Here is a 13,953-nt window from a genome sequence, read left to right on the forward strand (position 1 = left end):
GGCCCTCACGTCCCTCACTGGAACCCAAGCAGCCAGAGAGAAGGGCCCTTGGTGTGAGGGCGGGTGCAGGAGGCAGTGTGGGCCTCCCAGCCAGGGCCCCCGCGGCTCCAGGGCCGGCCCAGGCCGGGTCCAGGACAGCGTGTCCTGGGCATGGGTCCCGTTTCACAGACGAGGACACCAAGGCCCAGACCAAGCTCCAGGCCCTGGCCCCCGACCTTCCTGGGAGCCCAGCTGGCCTCAGAGTCGCCCAGGGACGGGTCAGGGCGCACATGCTGCTGGGCTAGTGGCGGCACCGCCAGCCCACATTGGCCGCTCCCTCCCGGGCGGGCACCAAGGGCGTCGATCACCACGCACCAGCCCTTGGTGAGGTGTGAGGTGCGAGGCCCTCGGGCGGCCTCAGCTCCCAGCACCAGGTCAGGGAGCAGAACCAGGAGGCACCCATGACCAGCCTGGCCAGGGCCACTGGGGGTTGCTGTCCTGGTGTGGGCTGAGACAGGCACCAGCTCTGGAGGACAGAGGGGCTTCTGATGGGGCCCCAGCAGATGTGCTCAGCTCGCGGGCCACCAGACTGGACGGCCCTTTACCTTACGTCACCTCCATTCATGATGGTCATCACCAGGCAGAGGTCAGTCTTGGTCTCGAAAGCATAGGCCAGAGAGACGATGAACCTGCTGTGCACTTTGGTCAGGATGGTCTTCTCGACCATGGCGCCCTGGAGGGCAGAGGAGGGAAACCAGAGGCATGTGGAGGGGCCCAGGCCGCCTGCACCAGTGGTCACAGGCCAGACTCATGCAGGACTGTGTGCCCAGTTTCAGAAGCAATTGAAGTACCTTGAGACCCTTTCCACACACCCAGCACTCAGGGGGACAGGCATGAGAAGCCATCTCGGACTGGGCCTGGCGCCTCTGGGGCATCTCCAGCCAAGGGGGTCCCACCACCCAGCCGACCGCCATCTCCCTGCCGCGGTGCTGGTCTCCCTCTCAGTGCTTCCTGGGTCCAGCCAGCTCCCCTGCCCCGCCCTGCCCCGTCCTGCCCGCCTCTGCCCAGAGAGCTCTGCTCCTCTGTCTGGCTTTGTCCTGAGACCACGGGGGGGGGGGGCATCGGGGTGCAGGGCAAGACGGGCCGGGCTCGCCTCAGCCTGCAGCAAGACCCTCAGGAGGCTAAAGCCAGGGTTAGACACGAATGGCCTGGCATGAACTGCCCTTTCAAGATTGCCACGGACCACCCTGGGAGTGGTCACGTCCAGCTCACAGCTGCGTCCTTCTAGGCTGAGCAGCTCCCACTGACCCTGCCTGGCTGGACACTCTGGTGCCAGCAGAGGAGTCGGCAAGACGCTGACTCCTGTCCTCTCAGGAGGCCAACCCCGCACCCCAGCCCCGGGCCAGGCCAGTCTGAGAGACGTGTGGCTCACAGAGCCCGGCCTCCCTCAGAGCCCGGCCTCCTTCCCCAGCACCTCCCCTGCTGCAGCGTAAGCGGGCTTTGAGCTTCCAGATGGGGCCGACTCCAGAGAGCAATCCCTGACAGGCAGGGTCCACCGGCCAGGAACCCAGGAAGGACCACAGGCCCCGGGACCAGCGGCGAGGGCAGCGGGCAGCTTGGCAGGTCCTCCAGGGCCTGCAGCCTCCATCTGGACCACGAGAGCAGGCCCTGCCGCTGGTCGCCGTGCCCACCTGGTACCCCTTCCTCTTCTTCAGACGCTTCTTGTTCAGCTTCTTGCAGGCGTACATCTTGCCGGTGGCCTTCATCTGGCAGGCAGACACCTCCCCAAAGCCACCCTTCCCCAAGACCCTGAAGTCCAGGAACCAGTCCTCCCCGACAGGCTGGGCCTCCAGCCACTTCCACTGCAGGAACCTCAGGAAGTGCAGGCTGCCCAGGTACTCCTGGAAGGGGGCCTGGCTCAGGTGCTCCAGCGTGGCCTGCAGCAGCGGCCGGAAGAGCCCATCCTGGCCCCCCTCGGCCGCCCCCTTCACCTTCGACATGGTCCCCTCATCCAGAAAGCTGCAGAAGAGCTCGGCCTGGGGGTCCAGGTACGTGGCCACAATGCTCTGTGCCTTCTGCGGCCGCAGGTCACCCTCCACCGTGTCATAGTCCTCAATGTCCAGCCAGAGCCCCACAGCCGGCTCGTGCCTCTGGTCAGCCCTCAGAAACTGCTGGAAGAGCCGCTTGCCGATGGGCTGCTCCCGGCACACACTCTGGAACTCCGAGTCGAGGCTGTCCCGGAGGCCCTCGCACTTGGACAGCGGGGGCAGCCGGAGCCTGGCCCGGTACTTCTTGTCCCTGGAAGACGGGGCGCTGCTCCCGTCAAAGCTGCCCCGGGCAGCGATGAAGGCAGAGTTGGCCACCACGGTCTCCAGAGACCCAAAGTCCATCCTGGCGCTGCCTCCTGCCTGCTCAGGCCTGAGGAGACATCAGCCAAGGCCAGGCCCTTGGCGCCACTCGCTGCCCTTGGCCTGCGGCCGGCTCCTGCCCTTGGGGGACCAGGAAGAGCTCCCAGCAGTGGTGTGGACGCCCAGGAGGAGCCGGGGCTGACACAGCACTGACTAAATCCCAGCCCCGGGGCAGGGAGGGCACCTTGGGGGTGGCTATCAGGTCCAGAAAAAGACATCCCCTAAGCTGCCCCAAAGCGGATCAGCCAGGGGCAGCTCAGCCCCCTGCAGCCAGACACCTGTGTTTCCCACAGGAAGGACAAACCCAGGCCCCAGGGGGCTGCGCCTGTCCTCGTGGGACCCTGGCCAGCAAGGTCAGGGAGTCAGTGGAGGTGTCCTCTGTGAGGATGGCCGGTCATCCATTTTTATTCTAAGGAAATTACAGCAAGAAGCAAACCTCCAGCCATTAGGAACTGAGAGAGGAGAACCCCACAAGAGCTGTCCAGGGGTGTCCAGGGGTGAGGGCACGGCACACCGAGCGGTCAGCTCCAGGTCACTTTCTCCTCAGCAGGGTTGCTCAGGTGACGCCAGCCAGGGAGCCGGAGACTCTGAGCCGCCCAGGCACAGCCCGAGTCAGGCGGGAGAGGACGGGCGAGGCAGGGACCTGGGCAGCGGCACACCAGGGGCACACCCAGGCCCCAGGTGGGCACAGCTGACTCAGGGAGGGCGCCCTGGGACACCTTGAGACGTAGCTGGGACACACAAGGGCGGGCCAGGTCCTCCTGGGAGGACAGGCAGCCCCCAGCTCCAGGGGCAGGCTCCTCGGGGTCCCAGCCTACAACAGGGCTCAGCGTGGCTTGCAGAAGGAGACAGAGAGCGGTTGTTCCACTTACAGAGGGCAGGGGACAAGGCCAGGAAGAGAGAGTGCCCACGCCCAGGGAGGCCGGAGGACTGTGTGGTCAGCCCGCCTCGTGCAGGTGGGCGGGGGTGCTGCCCGCCAGTCCTCGGGAACCTCCCGGCTGGGCGGCCACGTCCCCATGGCCTCCGGCAGGACTGCGGCAGGTGCTAGTGAGTAAATATTTGAGGTGAACAGCATCGTGTCGTCCCCGGGAGACTGCACTAGGTCAGCCCTGCCCCCTAGGAGGAGGTGACCTTGGGCCAACCACTTTAACGCCTTCCCGTCACCAGGGTCAGAGGGGACAGGGTTCTCATGGTATTGTTAGTACGGGTGGCCTCTGCTGCCTTTGCCCCGGTGTCCGAGCCAGGACAGTCACCCAGAGACCCTGCAGGAGCGTCCCATGTTGGTGGGCCTGGCCGGTGCAGACCCGCATCTCTGGGGGCTCCCAGGGGACTCCCATGTCATGGCCCACATGAGACCCAGGGCTGAGGGAGAGGACTGCACTAGAGGTGAGCACAGAGGTGTCCTATGGAAAGGACCCGCTGCCCCTTGCTCAGCCACAGAGCACCCAGGATGACGGCAGGTTCCTGCTGCCCCAGGGTGACTTGGACCTAGCAGACGTGGCCGAAAGGGGCAGCTGTGCCTCGAGGCCAAACTCCTGGTCTCTGGAAGTCCTTTCTCCATTGACCCTCTGGTCGGTAGTGACTGCTGATTGGCAGCCGTGGCAGGAACCACAGAGAAGCCCGGAGCACAGCACAGCAGGGCAGCAGGAACCTGTACTGCCTCGGTGGCCACACGCCTGCCCTGCCCACCCCGTGGACCACCAGTCTGAGGCACTTGGGCATTTCGAGGATGCTCTCTGCGTGGATTCACACAGTGGCCCCCAGACCAGCTCTGCACTCACATGGCTCTGGGGGGCCATCTAGGTCGGCGTGTACGACAGACCCCTGGACCCAGAGCAGGCCTGCTCGACCCGCAGTGTTCAGCTGCCCGAGAGGAGCCGCTGTGGACATGGTGAGTGTCCCTGAGTGTCACTCGGGTCATGTGGCAGGGGTGTTTGCTCTCTGGGCAGCGGCCCACCGGGGCCGCCCACCAGGCCTCCCTCATGGCCACAGGAGCTCTGCCTCCTCAGAGTCCTGCAGGTGCTGGTGGCCCTGGTGGCTTCGACCTGCACTTCCTGAGGGCTCGTGCTGGTGTCCTCTGTGCATGCCCTCGCTTCCACCTGGAGGGTCCACTTTCTGTGTCCCGGGCAGGTCCCTTGTCAGCGTGTGGTTTCCAGGTCTCCTCCCGGCCGCTGCCTCTGTGGTCTCCTTACGTAGGCTCACCGAGCAGACGTGGCCCACGTTCCTTCTCACAGGCTGGGCCTGGTGTCCAGCCCGACTCCCCCAGCCATGGCTCCTGAAGACCCTCCCGTGTCTCTTCCTGACGTTTCACCTAGAGTTCGTGGCCCAGGGGCTTCGTGTGGGCAAGGCGTGAGGCTGGGGGGTCCAGTGTCTGCTACAGGCCCAGCTGCCTGCACCTGGAGCAAGGCTATTCCATGCCTCGGATGTCCCCTGCACCTCTGCAGGAGTCGGTGGGGCGCATTTGCCTGGGTCTGTCCACCCTGAGCTGCACCTCCCCTGGCCTCAGGACACAGTCCTGGTCACTGGGGCTGTAACCAGCTCTGGAGCTGGGCAGACCTATCCTCCCACTATATTTCAAAGAACTCTTCAGAAAGTAGAAGAAAATATCCGACCTATTCTAGATCCTTTGGCTTTCTGTATAAATTCTAGAATGATTCCCGTCTCTATCTCCAAAGTGATCTTGCTTGGATTTTGTGTGTGAGTGTGAGCGGGGATAACAAGGATTGAACTCAGGGACCCTCGACCACTGAGCCACATCCCAGCCCTAGTTTCTGTATTTTTTTTAGAAACAGAGTCTCACTGAGTTGATCAGCACCTCATTTTGCTGAGGCTGGCTTTGAACTTGAGGTCCTCCTGCCTCAGCCTCCCGAGCTGCTGGGATCACAGGTGTGCGCCCCCACACCTGGCTTCTTGCTTGTACGTTGATAAGTTGTTTTAGGCCTGTATAATTGACTGGGGAGCATCTGCGTCTCTACTGAGCTGGGACCTGGGCCTCCAGGAGTCCGACCTCACTTCCTCGCCCACCCAGAGGGTGTCACCTCCGTCGTGCTCGCGTCTTGCCAGATCGGCACCTTGGTGTCCTTCCGGCTGGAGCCCTGTAACGGCTCTGCACTTTCATTCTAGCGTGCACATGCCTGTTTCTTACCCTGCAGACACAGCTGGCTCTTTACATTGGTCTGGAGTCTGGCAACCTGGCCCCACCACTGATCGGCAGTCCCCTCCATGTGCCAGCGCGCCTGCGGACGGGGCAGCGGGTCTCCTGCCCCCGAATGCTCTCCTTTCCTCCCCGTCCGCTGTGCTGACAAGAACCTCGGTGCAAAGCTGAGTGGGAGGCGGTCAGCGGGTGCCCTGTGGCGGCCCCGCCTGGGGCAAGCAAGCCCACCTGCTCCCCCTCCTGTTGAGGCGTGGGTTGATGCTTTTAGTCAAACTGAGTGGACTCCCTGCTCCCACGTGGCTTCCTGTCTCGGGGGCTGAGTGCAGTCAGATGCTCGTCCTCATCAATGGACACAGTCATGGGACTCTCTCTCTGTCCTGTAAATGTGCTGTTTCTTGGATCGATTTCTCTACGTCAAACCCGCTTGGCATCCCACTTGAACACGGAGTGTGCTTTTACACATTGTTGGATTCAGTTGCCCACATTTTATTTTTATTTTTTTATTGATTTTATTTTTTAAATACACGACAGCGGAATGTATTACAATTCTTATTACACATAGAGAGCACAATTTTTCACATCTTTATATAAAGTGTGTTCACGCCAATTCATGTCTAGTTGCCCACATTTTAAAGGACATTTGTGTCCTTGTTCCCGAGGGCCACTGGTCCACCGCCACTTGTCTGTTATCTGGTTTTAGGATCCGGCTAACACTGGTCTTAAGTTGGGTTGGGAAGTATCTCTTGCCCTCTATTTTCTAGAAGATAGAGTGAAGAATGGGTGTTGCCAGCTGTGGGGGCGCCCGCCTGTCACCCCAGCAGCTGGGGAGGCTGGTGCAGGAGGATGCAAGTTCAAAGCCAGACTCAGCAAAAGCGAGGCACTAAGCAACTCAGTGAGACCCTGTCTCTAAATAAAATAGAAAATAGGGCCACCTGAGGGTCGAGGGCCCCTGAGTCCAATCCCCATGCAGGAGCTGGGTGACACCCCTCTCACTCCTGACCCTGGTGACAGTGTCTCCTCTCTTACGAGGCGTTTGTCAACCCTATTGATCTGGTCAAAGGAGCAGCCTTTGTCTCATGGACGCCCTCCACCACTCTCTGTTTCACGTCCACTGGCGTCTCTTCTGTTTCTCCTGCTTGGTTTGGCCCTGGAGTCTCCCCCAGGTCCTGTGCTGAAGGCCTGGGCCCGTGCAGCAGGCTCCAGGGGCTGCAGGGCGTGGCGGATCCTGCAGGCTCTGACTCAGTGGTGGCCACGGGGGTCACAGGTCCACTTTGTCCTCTGCAGTGTCCCTGTTCCCTTGTCTTTCCTCAGGTGTCCCAGTTTTCCTGGCCATGGGCCTGTCTGTCGTTGCTGTGGACTGGTCATCCAGGTCCATCGATCTCACGCCCGTTGCCTGACGTTGGCAGGTACAGATGGCACTTTCCTTTTCACCCTCCTGGTTCTCAGAGTGACAAGCCATCACCTATTGAAACCTCACCTCCCAGGTCACTGGCTCCTCTGTTCGGTCTGGTCATCTCTGACTCGGGCATCACAAGGGGCTTGGCCAGGACTGTGCACAGGTACACGTCCAGGTCCTCCTTGTGAACTAGGCAGGTGGGAATTCGGGCTCCTCGTGTGGTCTCCACTGACACCACTGGGTGGTGGCCAGAGCCCTGACTCTGCACTAGGCCAGCCAGAGACGGGGCAGCAGGGTGGGCACGAGGTCCCCGTCATCCGAGCCCAGAGCCAGGCTCTCAGAAACGTTGCGGGGAACCTGCTGAGGTCTAAGGGGCGTGTGCAGAGGCTGTCCTGACCTCAGAGGTGCTGTTCACACAACTCAGGCCTCCAGAAAGGACCTCGTCTGGAGACAATGGCCACAAAGATCCCAGCACCCACAGGCTGTGAGGGCTGGACTGCCTCCCAGAGCCTCAGTCCACACAGCACTACCCTGAGGCTCCGAGTCAGCAGTGGGCACAGGGCCTGAGGTCAGGCACAGGGTGGTTCATTAGGTCACCACAGGAGTCCAGGTAGACCCACGGGGTCGCCCCGGAGCTCTTCCGTCTCATGGGCAGTCTCAGCTGGGCAGCATCGGGCTTTCTGCCCTCCACATGTGGCCCCTTCACACCCACACCTGCACCCCCAACTGTCCTCATGGGCTCTGAGAGCATGAGAATTGCCCCACATGGCCACACCGCCTGCTGGGAGGCAGCTGCAGATGCCACAGCTGGGGGTGCTTCCATGACCCGGAGCCTCGGGGCCTCGGGGCCTCGGGGCCCAGTCCAGCTCCACAGGCAGGAGGCCGCCCTCCCTGCCAGGCCACTGGAGGCAGCAAGCCCGTGAGTGGAGGGCTGTGCCCAGGCCTGGCCTGGCCTCCGCTGCTCTGAGTGTTGCCTCCTGAGGGAGACGTGCCCTTGATGGCTATCAGAGCAGTGCCTGCCAAGGGCACCCCAAGGGTGTCCTGGGGGCCACCCAGGTGCCTGGGACAGGGAGGAGGCGTGATAGCAGGGGAGCGCCTGGGGAGCAGCCCCGTGTTTGGAGAGCTGATAAGGCCTCCTGGTGCCTCTGACACCCAGGAGACTATAAGACCGCAGGGCCACTGCCCGTCTCAGCAGGAGCTGGCATCACCAGGGACATGGCCGCGCTGCAGGAGAAAAAGTCCTGCAGCCAGCGCATGGCTGAGTTCCAGAACTACTGCTGGAACCCCGACACGGGGCAGATGCTGGGCCGCACCCCGATCCGGTGGGGTACGTGAGGGCCCGGCGGGGCGCTGCTCAGGGCGCCCGTCCAGGGTGGTGTGGGAAGGGGGCAGAAGACCACTGGCCAGGAGGACCAGACTGCAGGAGAGGCTGTGGCTGCCGGGTTCTGGTGGGACGCAGCAGTGGCCCTGGACAGCCAGGTGGGCGCTCACACAGGACCCTGCTGGAGGGAGGGCATGCGGCCAGCCCAGCTGGCCCCAGCAGGGGGGACAGAGCCCCTGCGGCACCCACGGGGAGGGGGCTCTCCCAGTGGGCACTCAGGGGCGGGTGTCTGCCTGTTCTTCATCACACCCCTCGTCACACGTCGCCCTCTCAGGCCTGACCTGTGCGTGTCACTGGCCCCAGCCTGTGGGTGACCGTGACATCCCCGGCGTTCGCCCTGGCCCTGGAGCTGCCCCTCCCCTGGGAGCCTCCGTCAGGCCTGCCGGCACTTCTCTGTGCTCGCTGGCTTCCCCCTTCCCTAGTGAGTGGCCTGGCTCTCGTGACCCTGGAGGCCGGGGCTCCTTTCCACTCTGCTCGCTGGTACGGCCTTTAAACCCGGGGCCCGAGAACAGGCCTGGTGTCTTGCCCCCCGAGGCGCCCTTCCCTCGGTCCCCAGGGTCCTGTTTGCCATGGGGGTCCCTATCTGTGTAGACCCTGCCCCTCAGCAGGAAGCCAGGGTCCCCAGAGGCCTCCTGCTCCCCAGAGGCTGCCCTCCGCTCTGTGAGCCAGACGCTGCAGGGTGAGGCCGGCAGGCCGCAGTCCCTCCCTCCCTCATGGCCACAGTGGGTGCCGACACCCTTCCTTTGGAGATGGGGAAAAAAAAGTCCAGGTGGCCTCCCACCCACTGCAGGGGACAGAATGCCCTCGCTGCCAACAGGCCTGCCCAAAGCCACCCAGGGATGCCCTGCTGGTGGCTCTTGAGCTCCCCACAGAGTGAGCCCTGAGCATCCTTCAGGACCTGACCTCCCTGGTGAGGCTCTGCTGGCCAGGAGTGTCCCCATGGGACCCCGGCAGCTCTGCGGTGCCAGCCCTGCTGGAGACAGGGTGGCCACCCACCCCTGGAGTCAGACCCCACTCTCCTGACCCCTCTCCTGCCCCACTCTCCTGCAGTGTGGATCAGCCTGTACTACGTGGCCTTCTACGTGGTCATGACGGGGCTCTTTGCCCTGTGCCTCTACGTCCTGATGCAGACCATTGACCCGTACACACCTGACTACCAGGACCAGCTAAAGTCACCAGGTAAGCGCAGAAGGACACAGCCCTGAGCCGTGCTCCACCGCCCGCGGGCGGTGGCAGGGATGGCTCAGCTTTCTCCGTGAGCGACAGATCTGATCTCAAAGTCGACGTGGCTTCAGCTTTAACATCACAACAGCACTTGTCAGAGAGGAGGACAGCGCTCTCGCTGGCTGGCCCTGCCCACGAGCCTGCAGGACGTCGCTGGGAGGACACAGGAGGAACCTGGCAGGGCCTGGAGACAAGGGAGGAAGGACTTGGAGAGGGCAGAGTGGGACACCCCACATGCCCAGAGGATGAGGGAGAGGTGGGCCTGGCTGCGCGGGCCGAGGAGGAAGTGCCAGTGGTTCCCTAAGATGCTCCGAAGGTTTTCACTTCAAACCAGGTAGAGCTGTTGCCTTCCAATGCCCAGAAACAGCCCAGCCTCTTCTCACGTAGACAGGAGCAGGCTGCCAAGGTGGACACTGTGCACCAGCAAGTTCTGTGGTGCCGTGGCCAGAGCCAGAGGCCAGGAAAGGGGTTTTCAGCAGCCTTGGAAATGGGGGAGCATGGGGGTGGCCCAGAGCGCGAGGTGAGCCCCCGCAGGCCGGGAAGGAGGGTGCTTGAGGACGTGTAGTACCCGTGGCCGCGAGGACGGCTTTGGCTTTGACTCCTACTCTCCCACCCACACAACCTGGGAACTGAGCCGGACCAGAGAAGGTGTCTGTGTGTTGAGATGCAGTTTCCCTGAGCCCATGACAGTGACGGCCGTGTGACTGAGCTCAGTCCTGCCAGCCACCTGCTCCTCGGGGCCAGGCTCTGGACCTTCCTGGGACAGGCCCCACCTCACAGCAGCCGTGCTCCTCCTGGCTCTCAGGCAGGGGTCCCAGGGCCACGTGTCCTCAGAGCCCCCGAGTCTCCATCGGGAGCCTGGCTGTGGCTTCCTTCCCGGGAGAGGCCCTGCCCTGAGCCCAGCCTGCCCCAGTCTCCCAGGCTGGACTTGCCTCCAACCACTCTGTGCAAGGCTGGACCCCGCGTGGCAGGGCTCCGGGAGACACCGTGGCGCTCTCTCCCCAGGGGTGACCCTGAGGCCGGACGTGTACGGGGACAGAGGGCTACAGATCTGCTACAACGTCTCCGACCGCAGCTCCTGGGCGGGCCTCACACACAGCCTCCACAGCTTCCTGGCAGGTAGGCGGGACGGCCCTCGCCCGTTCCCCACTCTCCACGGAAGTCCTCAGGGCTGGGCTCTGGCTCCAGAAGGCGGAGGCCGGACGGCGCTGGCAGGCCCCTGTTCCCCCAGGCTACTCCCCCGCGGCCCAGCAGGACAACGTGGACTGCACCTCTGAGCAGTACTTCTTCCAGGAGAGCTTCAGGGCTCCCAACCACACCAAGTTCTCCTGCAAGTTCACCACAGACATGCTGCAGAACTGCTCCGGCCGGCCGGACCCCGACTTCGGCTTTGGGGAAGGAAAGCCGTGTTTCATCATTAAGATGAACAGGGTGAGCCTCGAGGGCTGGCCTCCTCTGCCTCGGCAAGAGGCCGAGCCTGGGTCTGCCCCGGCCCTTTGCGCCGGGCTTGTCCCCTCACCCTAGACTCTTGACCATGAGTTAAGCCACCTGCTCAGTTAAGGGGACGCCAGGGCCAGGCAGGGGCTGGGAGGGGCCAGGAGCCTCCACCAGGATCAGGGACCCCCAGGGTCGGGCACAGAGGGGCCCTCCGCTCAGCACAGTGGGAGGTGCTGGGGCTGGGAATGGTGTCCAAGGCTGGGGCCATCCCTCCTGCCTGTGAGAACAGACACGGGCCGACAGCGGAGTGCAGAATGCAGCTGGCCTGGCGGGACAATGGGGGTGACGTGGAGGCTGAGGCCTACGGGCAGCAACTGGCCAGGCAAAGGGGCAAGATCACCGATCCAGAGACTGGCCGGCCACTGGGACTCTCGGCAGTGCCCTGAGGGAGCTGTACACTTGGGCACGGTACCCATCACGGGAACCTGTGGCTGGCCAGAGTGTCCCCAGAGCTGCCTAGCAGGAGGACCGTGCCCAGGCTCCCTTGGGACCACAGCAGCTGCATTCCATCAGTGGCAGATCCTGCCCAGAGCTCAGGAGGGGCGGCTGGGGCTGGGGCAGGTGCCGGGGGCAGGTGTGCACGTCCTGAGGGGCCTCGAGTGTGGGCCGGAAGAAGCCAGCCGCAGGCCTGAGGCCTGCTGCTCAGCCACCCACCCACACCACACTGAGGCCACACGTGGCCTGACCAGGACTCAGTCCCACTCCGACCCCTGCACCTGGGGCCTGGCTCTGAGTGTGCGGGTGACCTGCACGGGCTCCTCAGAGGGGCGGCAGCCACGGCACCGCCCACACAGGGCACACACACCTCTCCTTCCAGATTGTCAGGTTCCTGCCCAGCAACGACACGGCCCCCCGAGTGGACTGCACTTTCTTGGTAAGTATCGCCACTGGAGGCTCATGGGGACACGCCCAGGCAGCTGCCCACGGCCAGGCCTGTGGTGCGAGCGCAGGGTGAGGTGCGGCCCCTCACTGTGGCCTGCGGGGCATCTGCGACATCTCACCAGCTCTTCAAGGTGCCCCAGTCTGGAGAGACCACATTGTACCATATCGCCTTGTCCTCTTACTGGATTATTTACAAAAGTTTTTCAGGTCCCTAAAAGCCATGGCCATTCAATCAGGCCAGTATGGGGCTGCCGGGGGATTGGCAGGACGCTCGGGAAAATCCCAGATTTTTTCCCAAAACTACTGCCACTGACATATTCTAGGGTTTGCTTTTAGCACTGAGCTGCCCAAGAGGTCCACATGCGGCCTTCGGCCCACCGACAGGACACGTCCCACCAGGTGGCCCCAGGTGGCGTCCAGCGAGGCCCTCTGTCCTTGCGGTGGGGGGGTGGGGGGCAGTCTGCTGGGGCTTTCTCCTGAGTGGTGCAGGCCTGGCGTGGGCCGGCTGGGAGTACACGGGCCATGGGCCCCCATTCGCTCTCTGACGAGCCTGAGCTCCCCCAACAAGCCCAACATGTGCCGCAAGGAGGCGTGGCCACCAACTCCAAGCCAGCCCCCGTCACTGCCAGGACACCCGGGCAGGCACGTGAAAGCCGTGGGGCCCGTGACAGCAGGTGGTCCTGTGCACAGGCACCAGCCGGCACCCAACTCAGCCCTGGCTCTCCCCACAGGGCGGGCCCCCCCGGGGTGCGGGGCCCCTGCAGGTGGCCTACTACCCACCCAACGGCACCTTCAGCCTGCACTACTTCCCCTACTACGGGAAGAAAGCCCAGGTAGGTATGGCCTCGCTCCGCAGCCTGCAGTGGCCCCAAAGAAAAGCGTGACCGTTCTCCTCTAAAACCCAAGCAAAGACCGTGACGTGCCAATCCTGTCCACGGCCTGCCAACCCCCAAACAGCATGCTCGTGATGACGCAGAGACACGCGTGTCCAACTCCCTGACAGCACAGCGCTCAGAGCCCCTCCCACCGCACGTACCGCTCAGAGCGTCCCCTCTGTGCTGCAGGCAGCTCTGGCCACAGTTAGCCCACACTGTGTCCCTCCAGACCAGCATGGGGACCGTGGGGGAGGAGTTCCGGGTCACCCCGCCCCCACCAGCGCTTGCCTGGCTGGGCTTTTGGTACCACGGGGTTCTCAACATCTCACCCCTGGCCTCCACTCCAGCCCCACTACAGCAACCCTCTGGTGGCAGCAAAGCTGCTCAACGTCCCCACCAACACAGAGGTCGTCATCGTGTGCAAGATTCTCGCGGAGCACGTGACCTTCGACAACCCCCATGACCCCTACGAAGGGAAGGTGGAATTCAAACTCAGAATCCAGGAGTGAGGCAGCCACTGGGCTCCAGGCCTACCTCCCTGGCCCCGCAGGTCACCTGCGACCCTGCTGCTCTGGGCTGCTGGAGAGGCGCTCCTGTGACCCACAGGGGTTGCTGCTGTTCCCGCTGAGGCTCACCCTGTGCCAGAGGGAACTGGAGGCTGTGGTGGAGGCTCAAGTGGCGGGGGGGTGAGGCCTGGGAGGTCATGCCTCACCCTCACGAACAGCACCTCCCCCTGGGCCTGTTGGTGTTCAGCAGGAAGCAGCCCCGGTGTGCTGTCAGCTACAAGGCACTGCCGTGGGGATGCTCACGTACGTGCCTCGGAACTCTCGCTCCTAAGAATGCAAGTCTCGAGCTGTAAAAATAAAGCATGTTCAAGTGACTCTCACTCTACCTAAAACAGTCCCTCTGTCCTGACACGGAGAAAAACGGACTAAAATCAAATGCTTCCTTCTGGGAAAACCCCTTTCAAAGCTGAACTTCAGCCCAGGGAAAAGACGCAGGCCTGCTGAGGGGCCGCCTGGGAGGCTGGCGTCGGAGGGAGGCAGGAGAGGGAGTCAGGAGCCCATAACCGGGCGTCAAGAAGCCAGGTCACCTGGGCACTGGTCAGCTTCCCTGGATGATTCCTCCTCCAAAACTGACCCCTTCACAGAAACCTG

General features: G+C 63.2%; 2 protein-coding genes across 4 annotated transcripts in view; one reads left to right on the plus strand and one right to left on the minus strand.

Annotated features, from left to right (window-relative positions):
* Positions 1-3,908, minus strand: part of Grk1 (G protein-coupled receptor kinase 1) — a 14,183-nt gene extending 10,275 nt beyond the window's left edge. Inside the window, exons 1-3 of the mRNA XM_048800992.1 lie at positions 1,671-3,908; positions 585-712; positions 191-477 (exon numbers count right to left, since the gene is read on the minus strand). Coding sequence (XP_048656949.1) covers positions 191-477; positions 585-712; positions 1,671-2,369 — 1,114 coding nt within the window. The 5' untranslated portion in view covers positions 2,370-3,908. The remainder of the gene's footprint in view (positions 1-190; positions 478-584; positions 713-1,670) is intronic.
* Positions 3,909-3,951: 43 nt separating this feature from the next.
* On the plus strand, positions 3,952-13,687 carry Atp4b (ATPase H+/K+ transporting subunit beta). 3 transcript variants are annotated; one of them, XM_048800569.1, is made up of 8 exons: positions 3,974-4,278; positions 6,853-6,947; positions 9,369-9,497; positions 10,548-10,661; positions 10,774-10,973; positions 11,857-11,913; positions 12,653-12,754; positions 13,144-13,687. In XM_048800569.1, exons 1-8 carry the CDS (start codon positions 4,169-4,171, stop codon positions 13,303-13,305), a joined length of 969 nt encoding a protein of 322 aa, XP_048656526.1. In that variant the 5' UTR covers positions 3,974-4,168; the 3' UTR covers positions 13,306-13,687. The 3 variants fall into 3 exon arrangements, with proteins under 3 accessions (XP_048656527.1, XP_048656526.1, XP_015339529.1); XM_048800570.1 differs by having other exon boundaries at positions 3,952-4,278; positions 12,653-13,281; XM_015484043.2 differs by lacking the exons at positions 3,974-4,278; positions 6,853-6,947 and adding an exon at positions 8,144-8,264.
* Positions 13,688-13,953: the final 266 nt, after the last annotated feature.

The sequence above is a fragment of the Marmota marmota genome, unplaced genomic scaffold, assembly GCF_001458135.2.
Source record: "Marmota marmota marmota unplaced genomic scaffold, marMar, whole genome shotgun sequence".
NCBI classification, from domain to species: Eukaryota; Metazoa; Chordata; class Mammalia; order Rodentia; family Sciuridae; genus Marmota; species Marmota marmota.

Bases quoted from the DNA above. Each gene is read 5' to 3' on its own strand.
- Atp4b (XM_048800569.1), top strand. From the start codon at position 4,169: ATGGCTCTGGGGGGCCATCTAGGTCGGCGTGTACGACAGACCCCTGGA. The intron at 4,279-6,852 runs GTGAGTGTCCCT...GTCTTTCCTCAG, and splicing joins GAGGAGCCGCTGTGGACATG to GTGTCCCAGTTTTCCTGGCC. The intron at 10,974-11,856 runs GTGAGCCTCGAG...CTCTCCTTCCAG, and splicing joins TCATCATTAAGATGAACAGG to ATTGTCAGGTTCCTGCCCAG.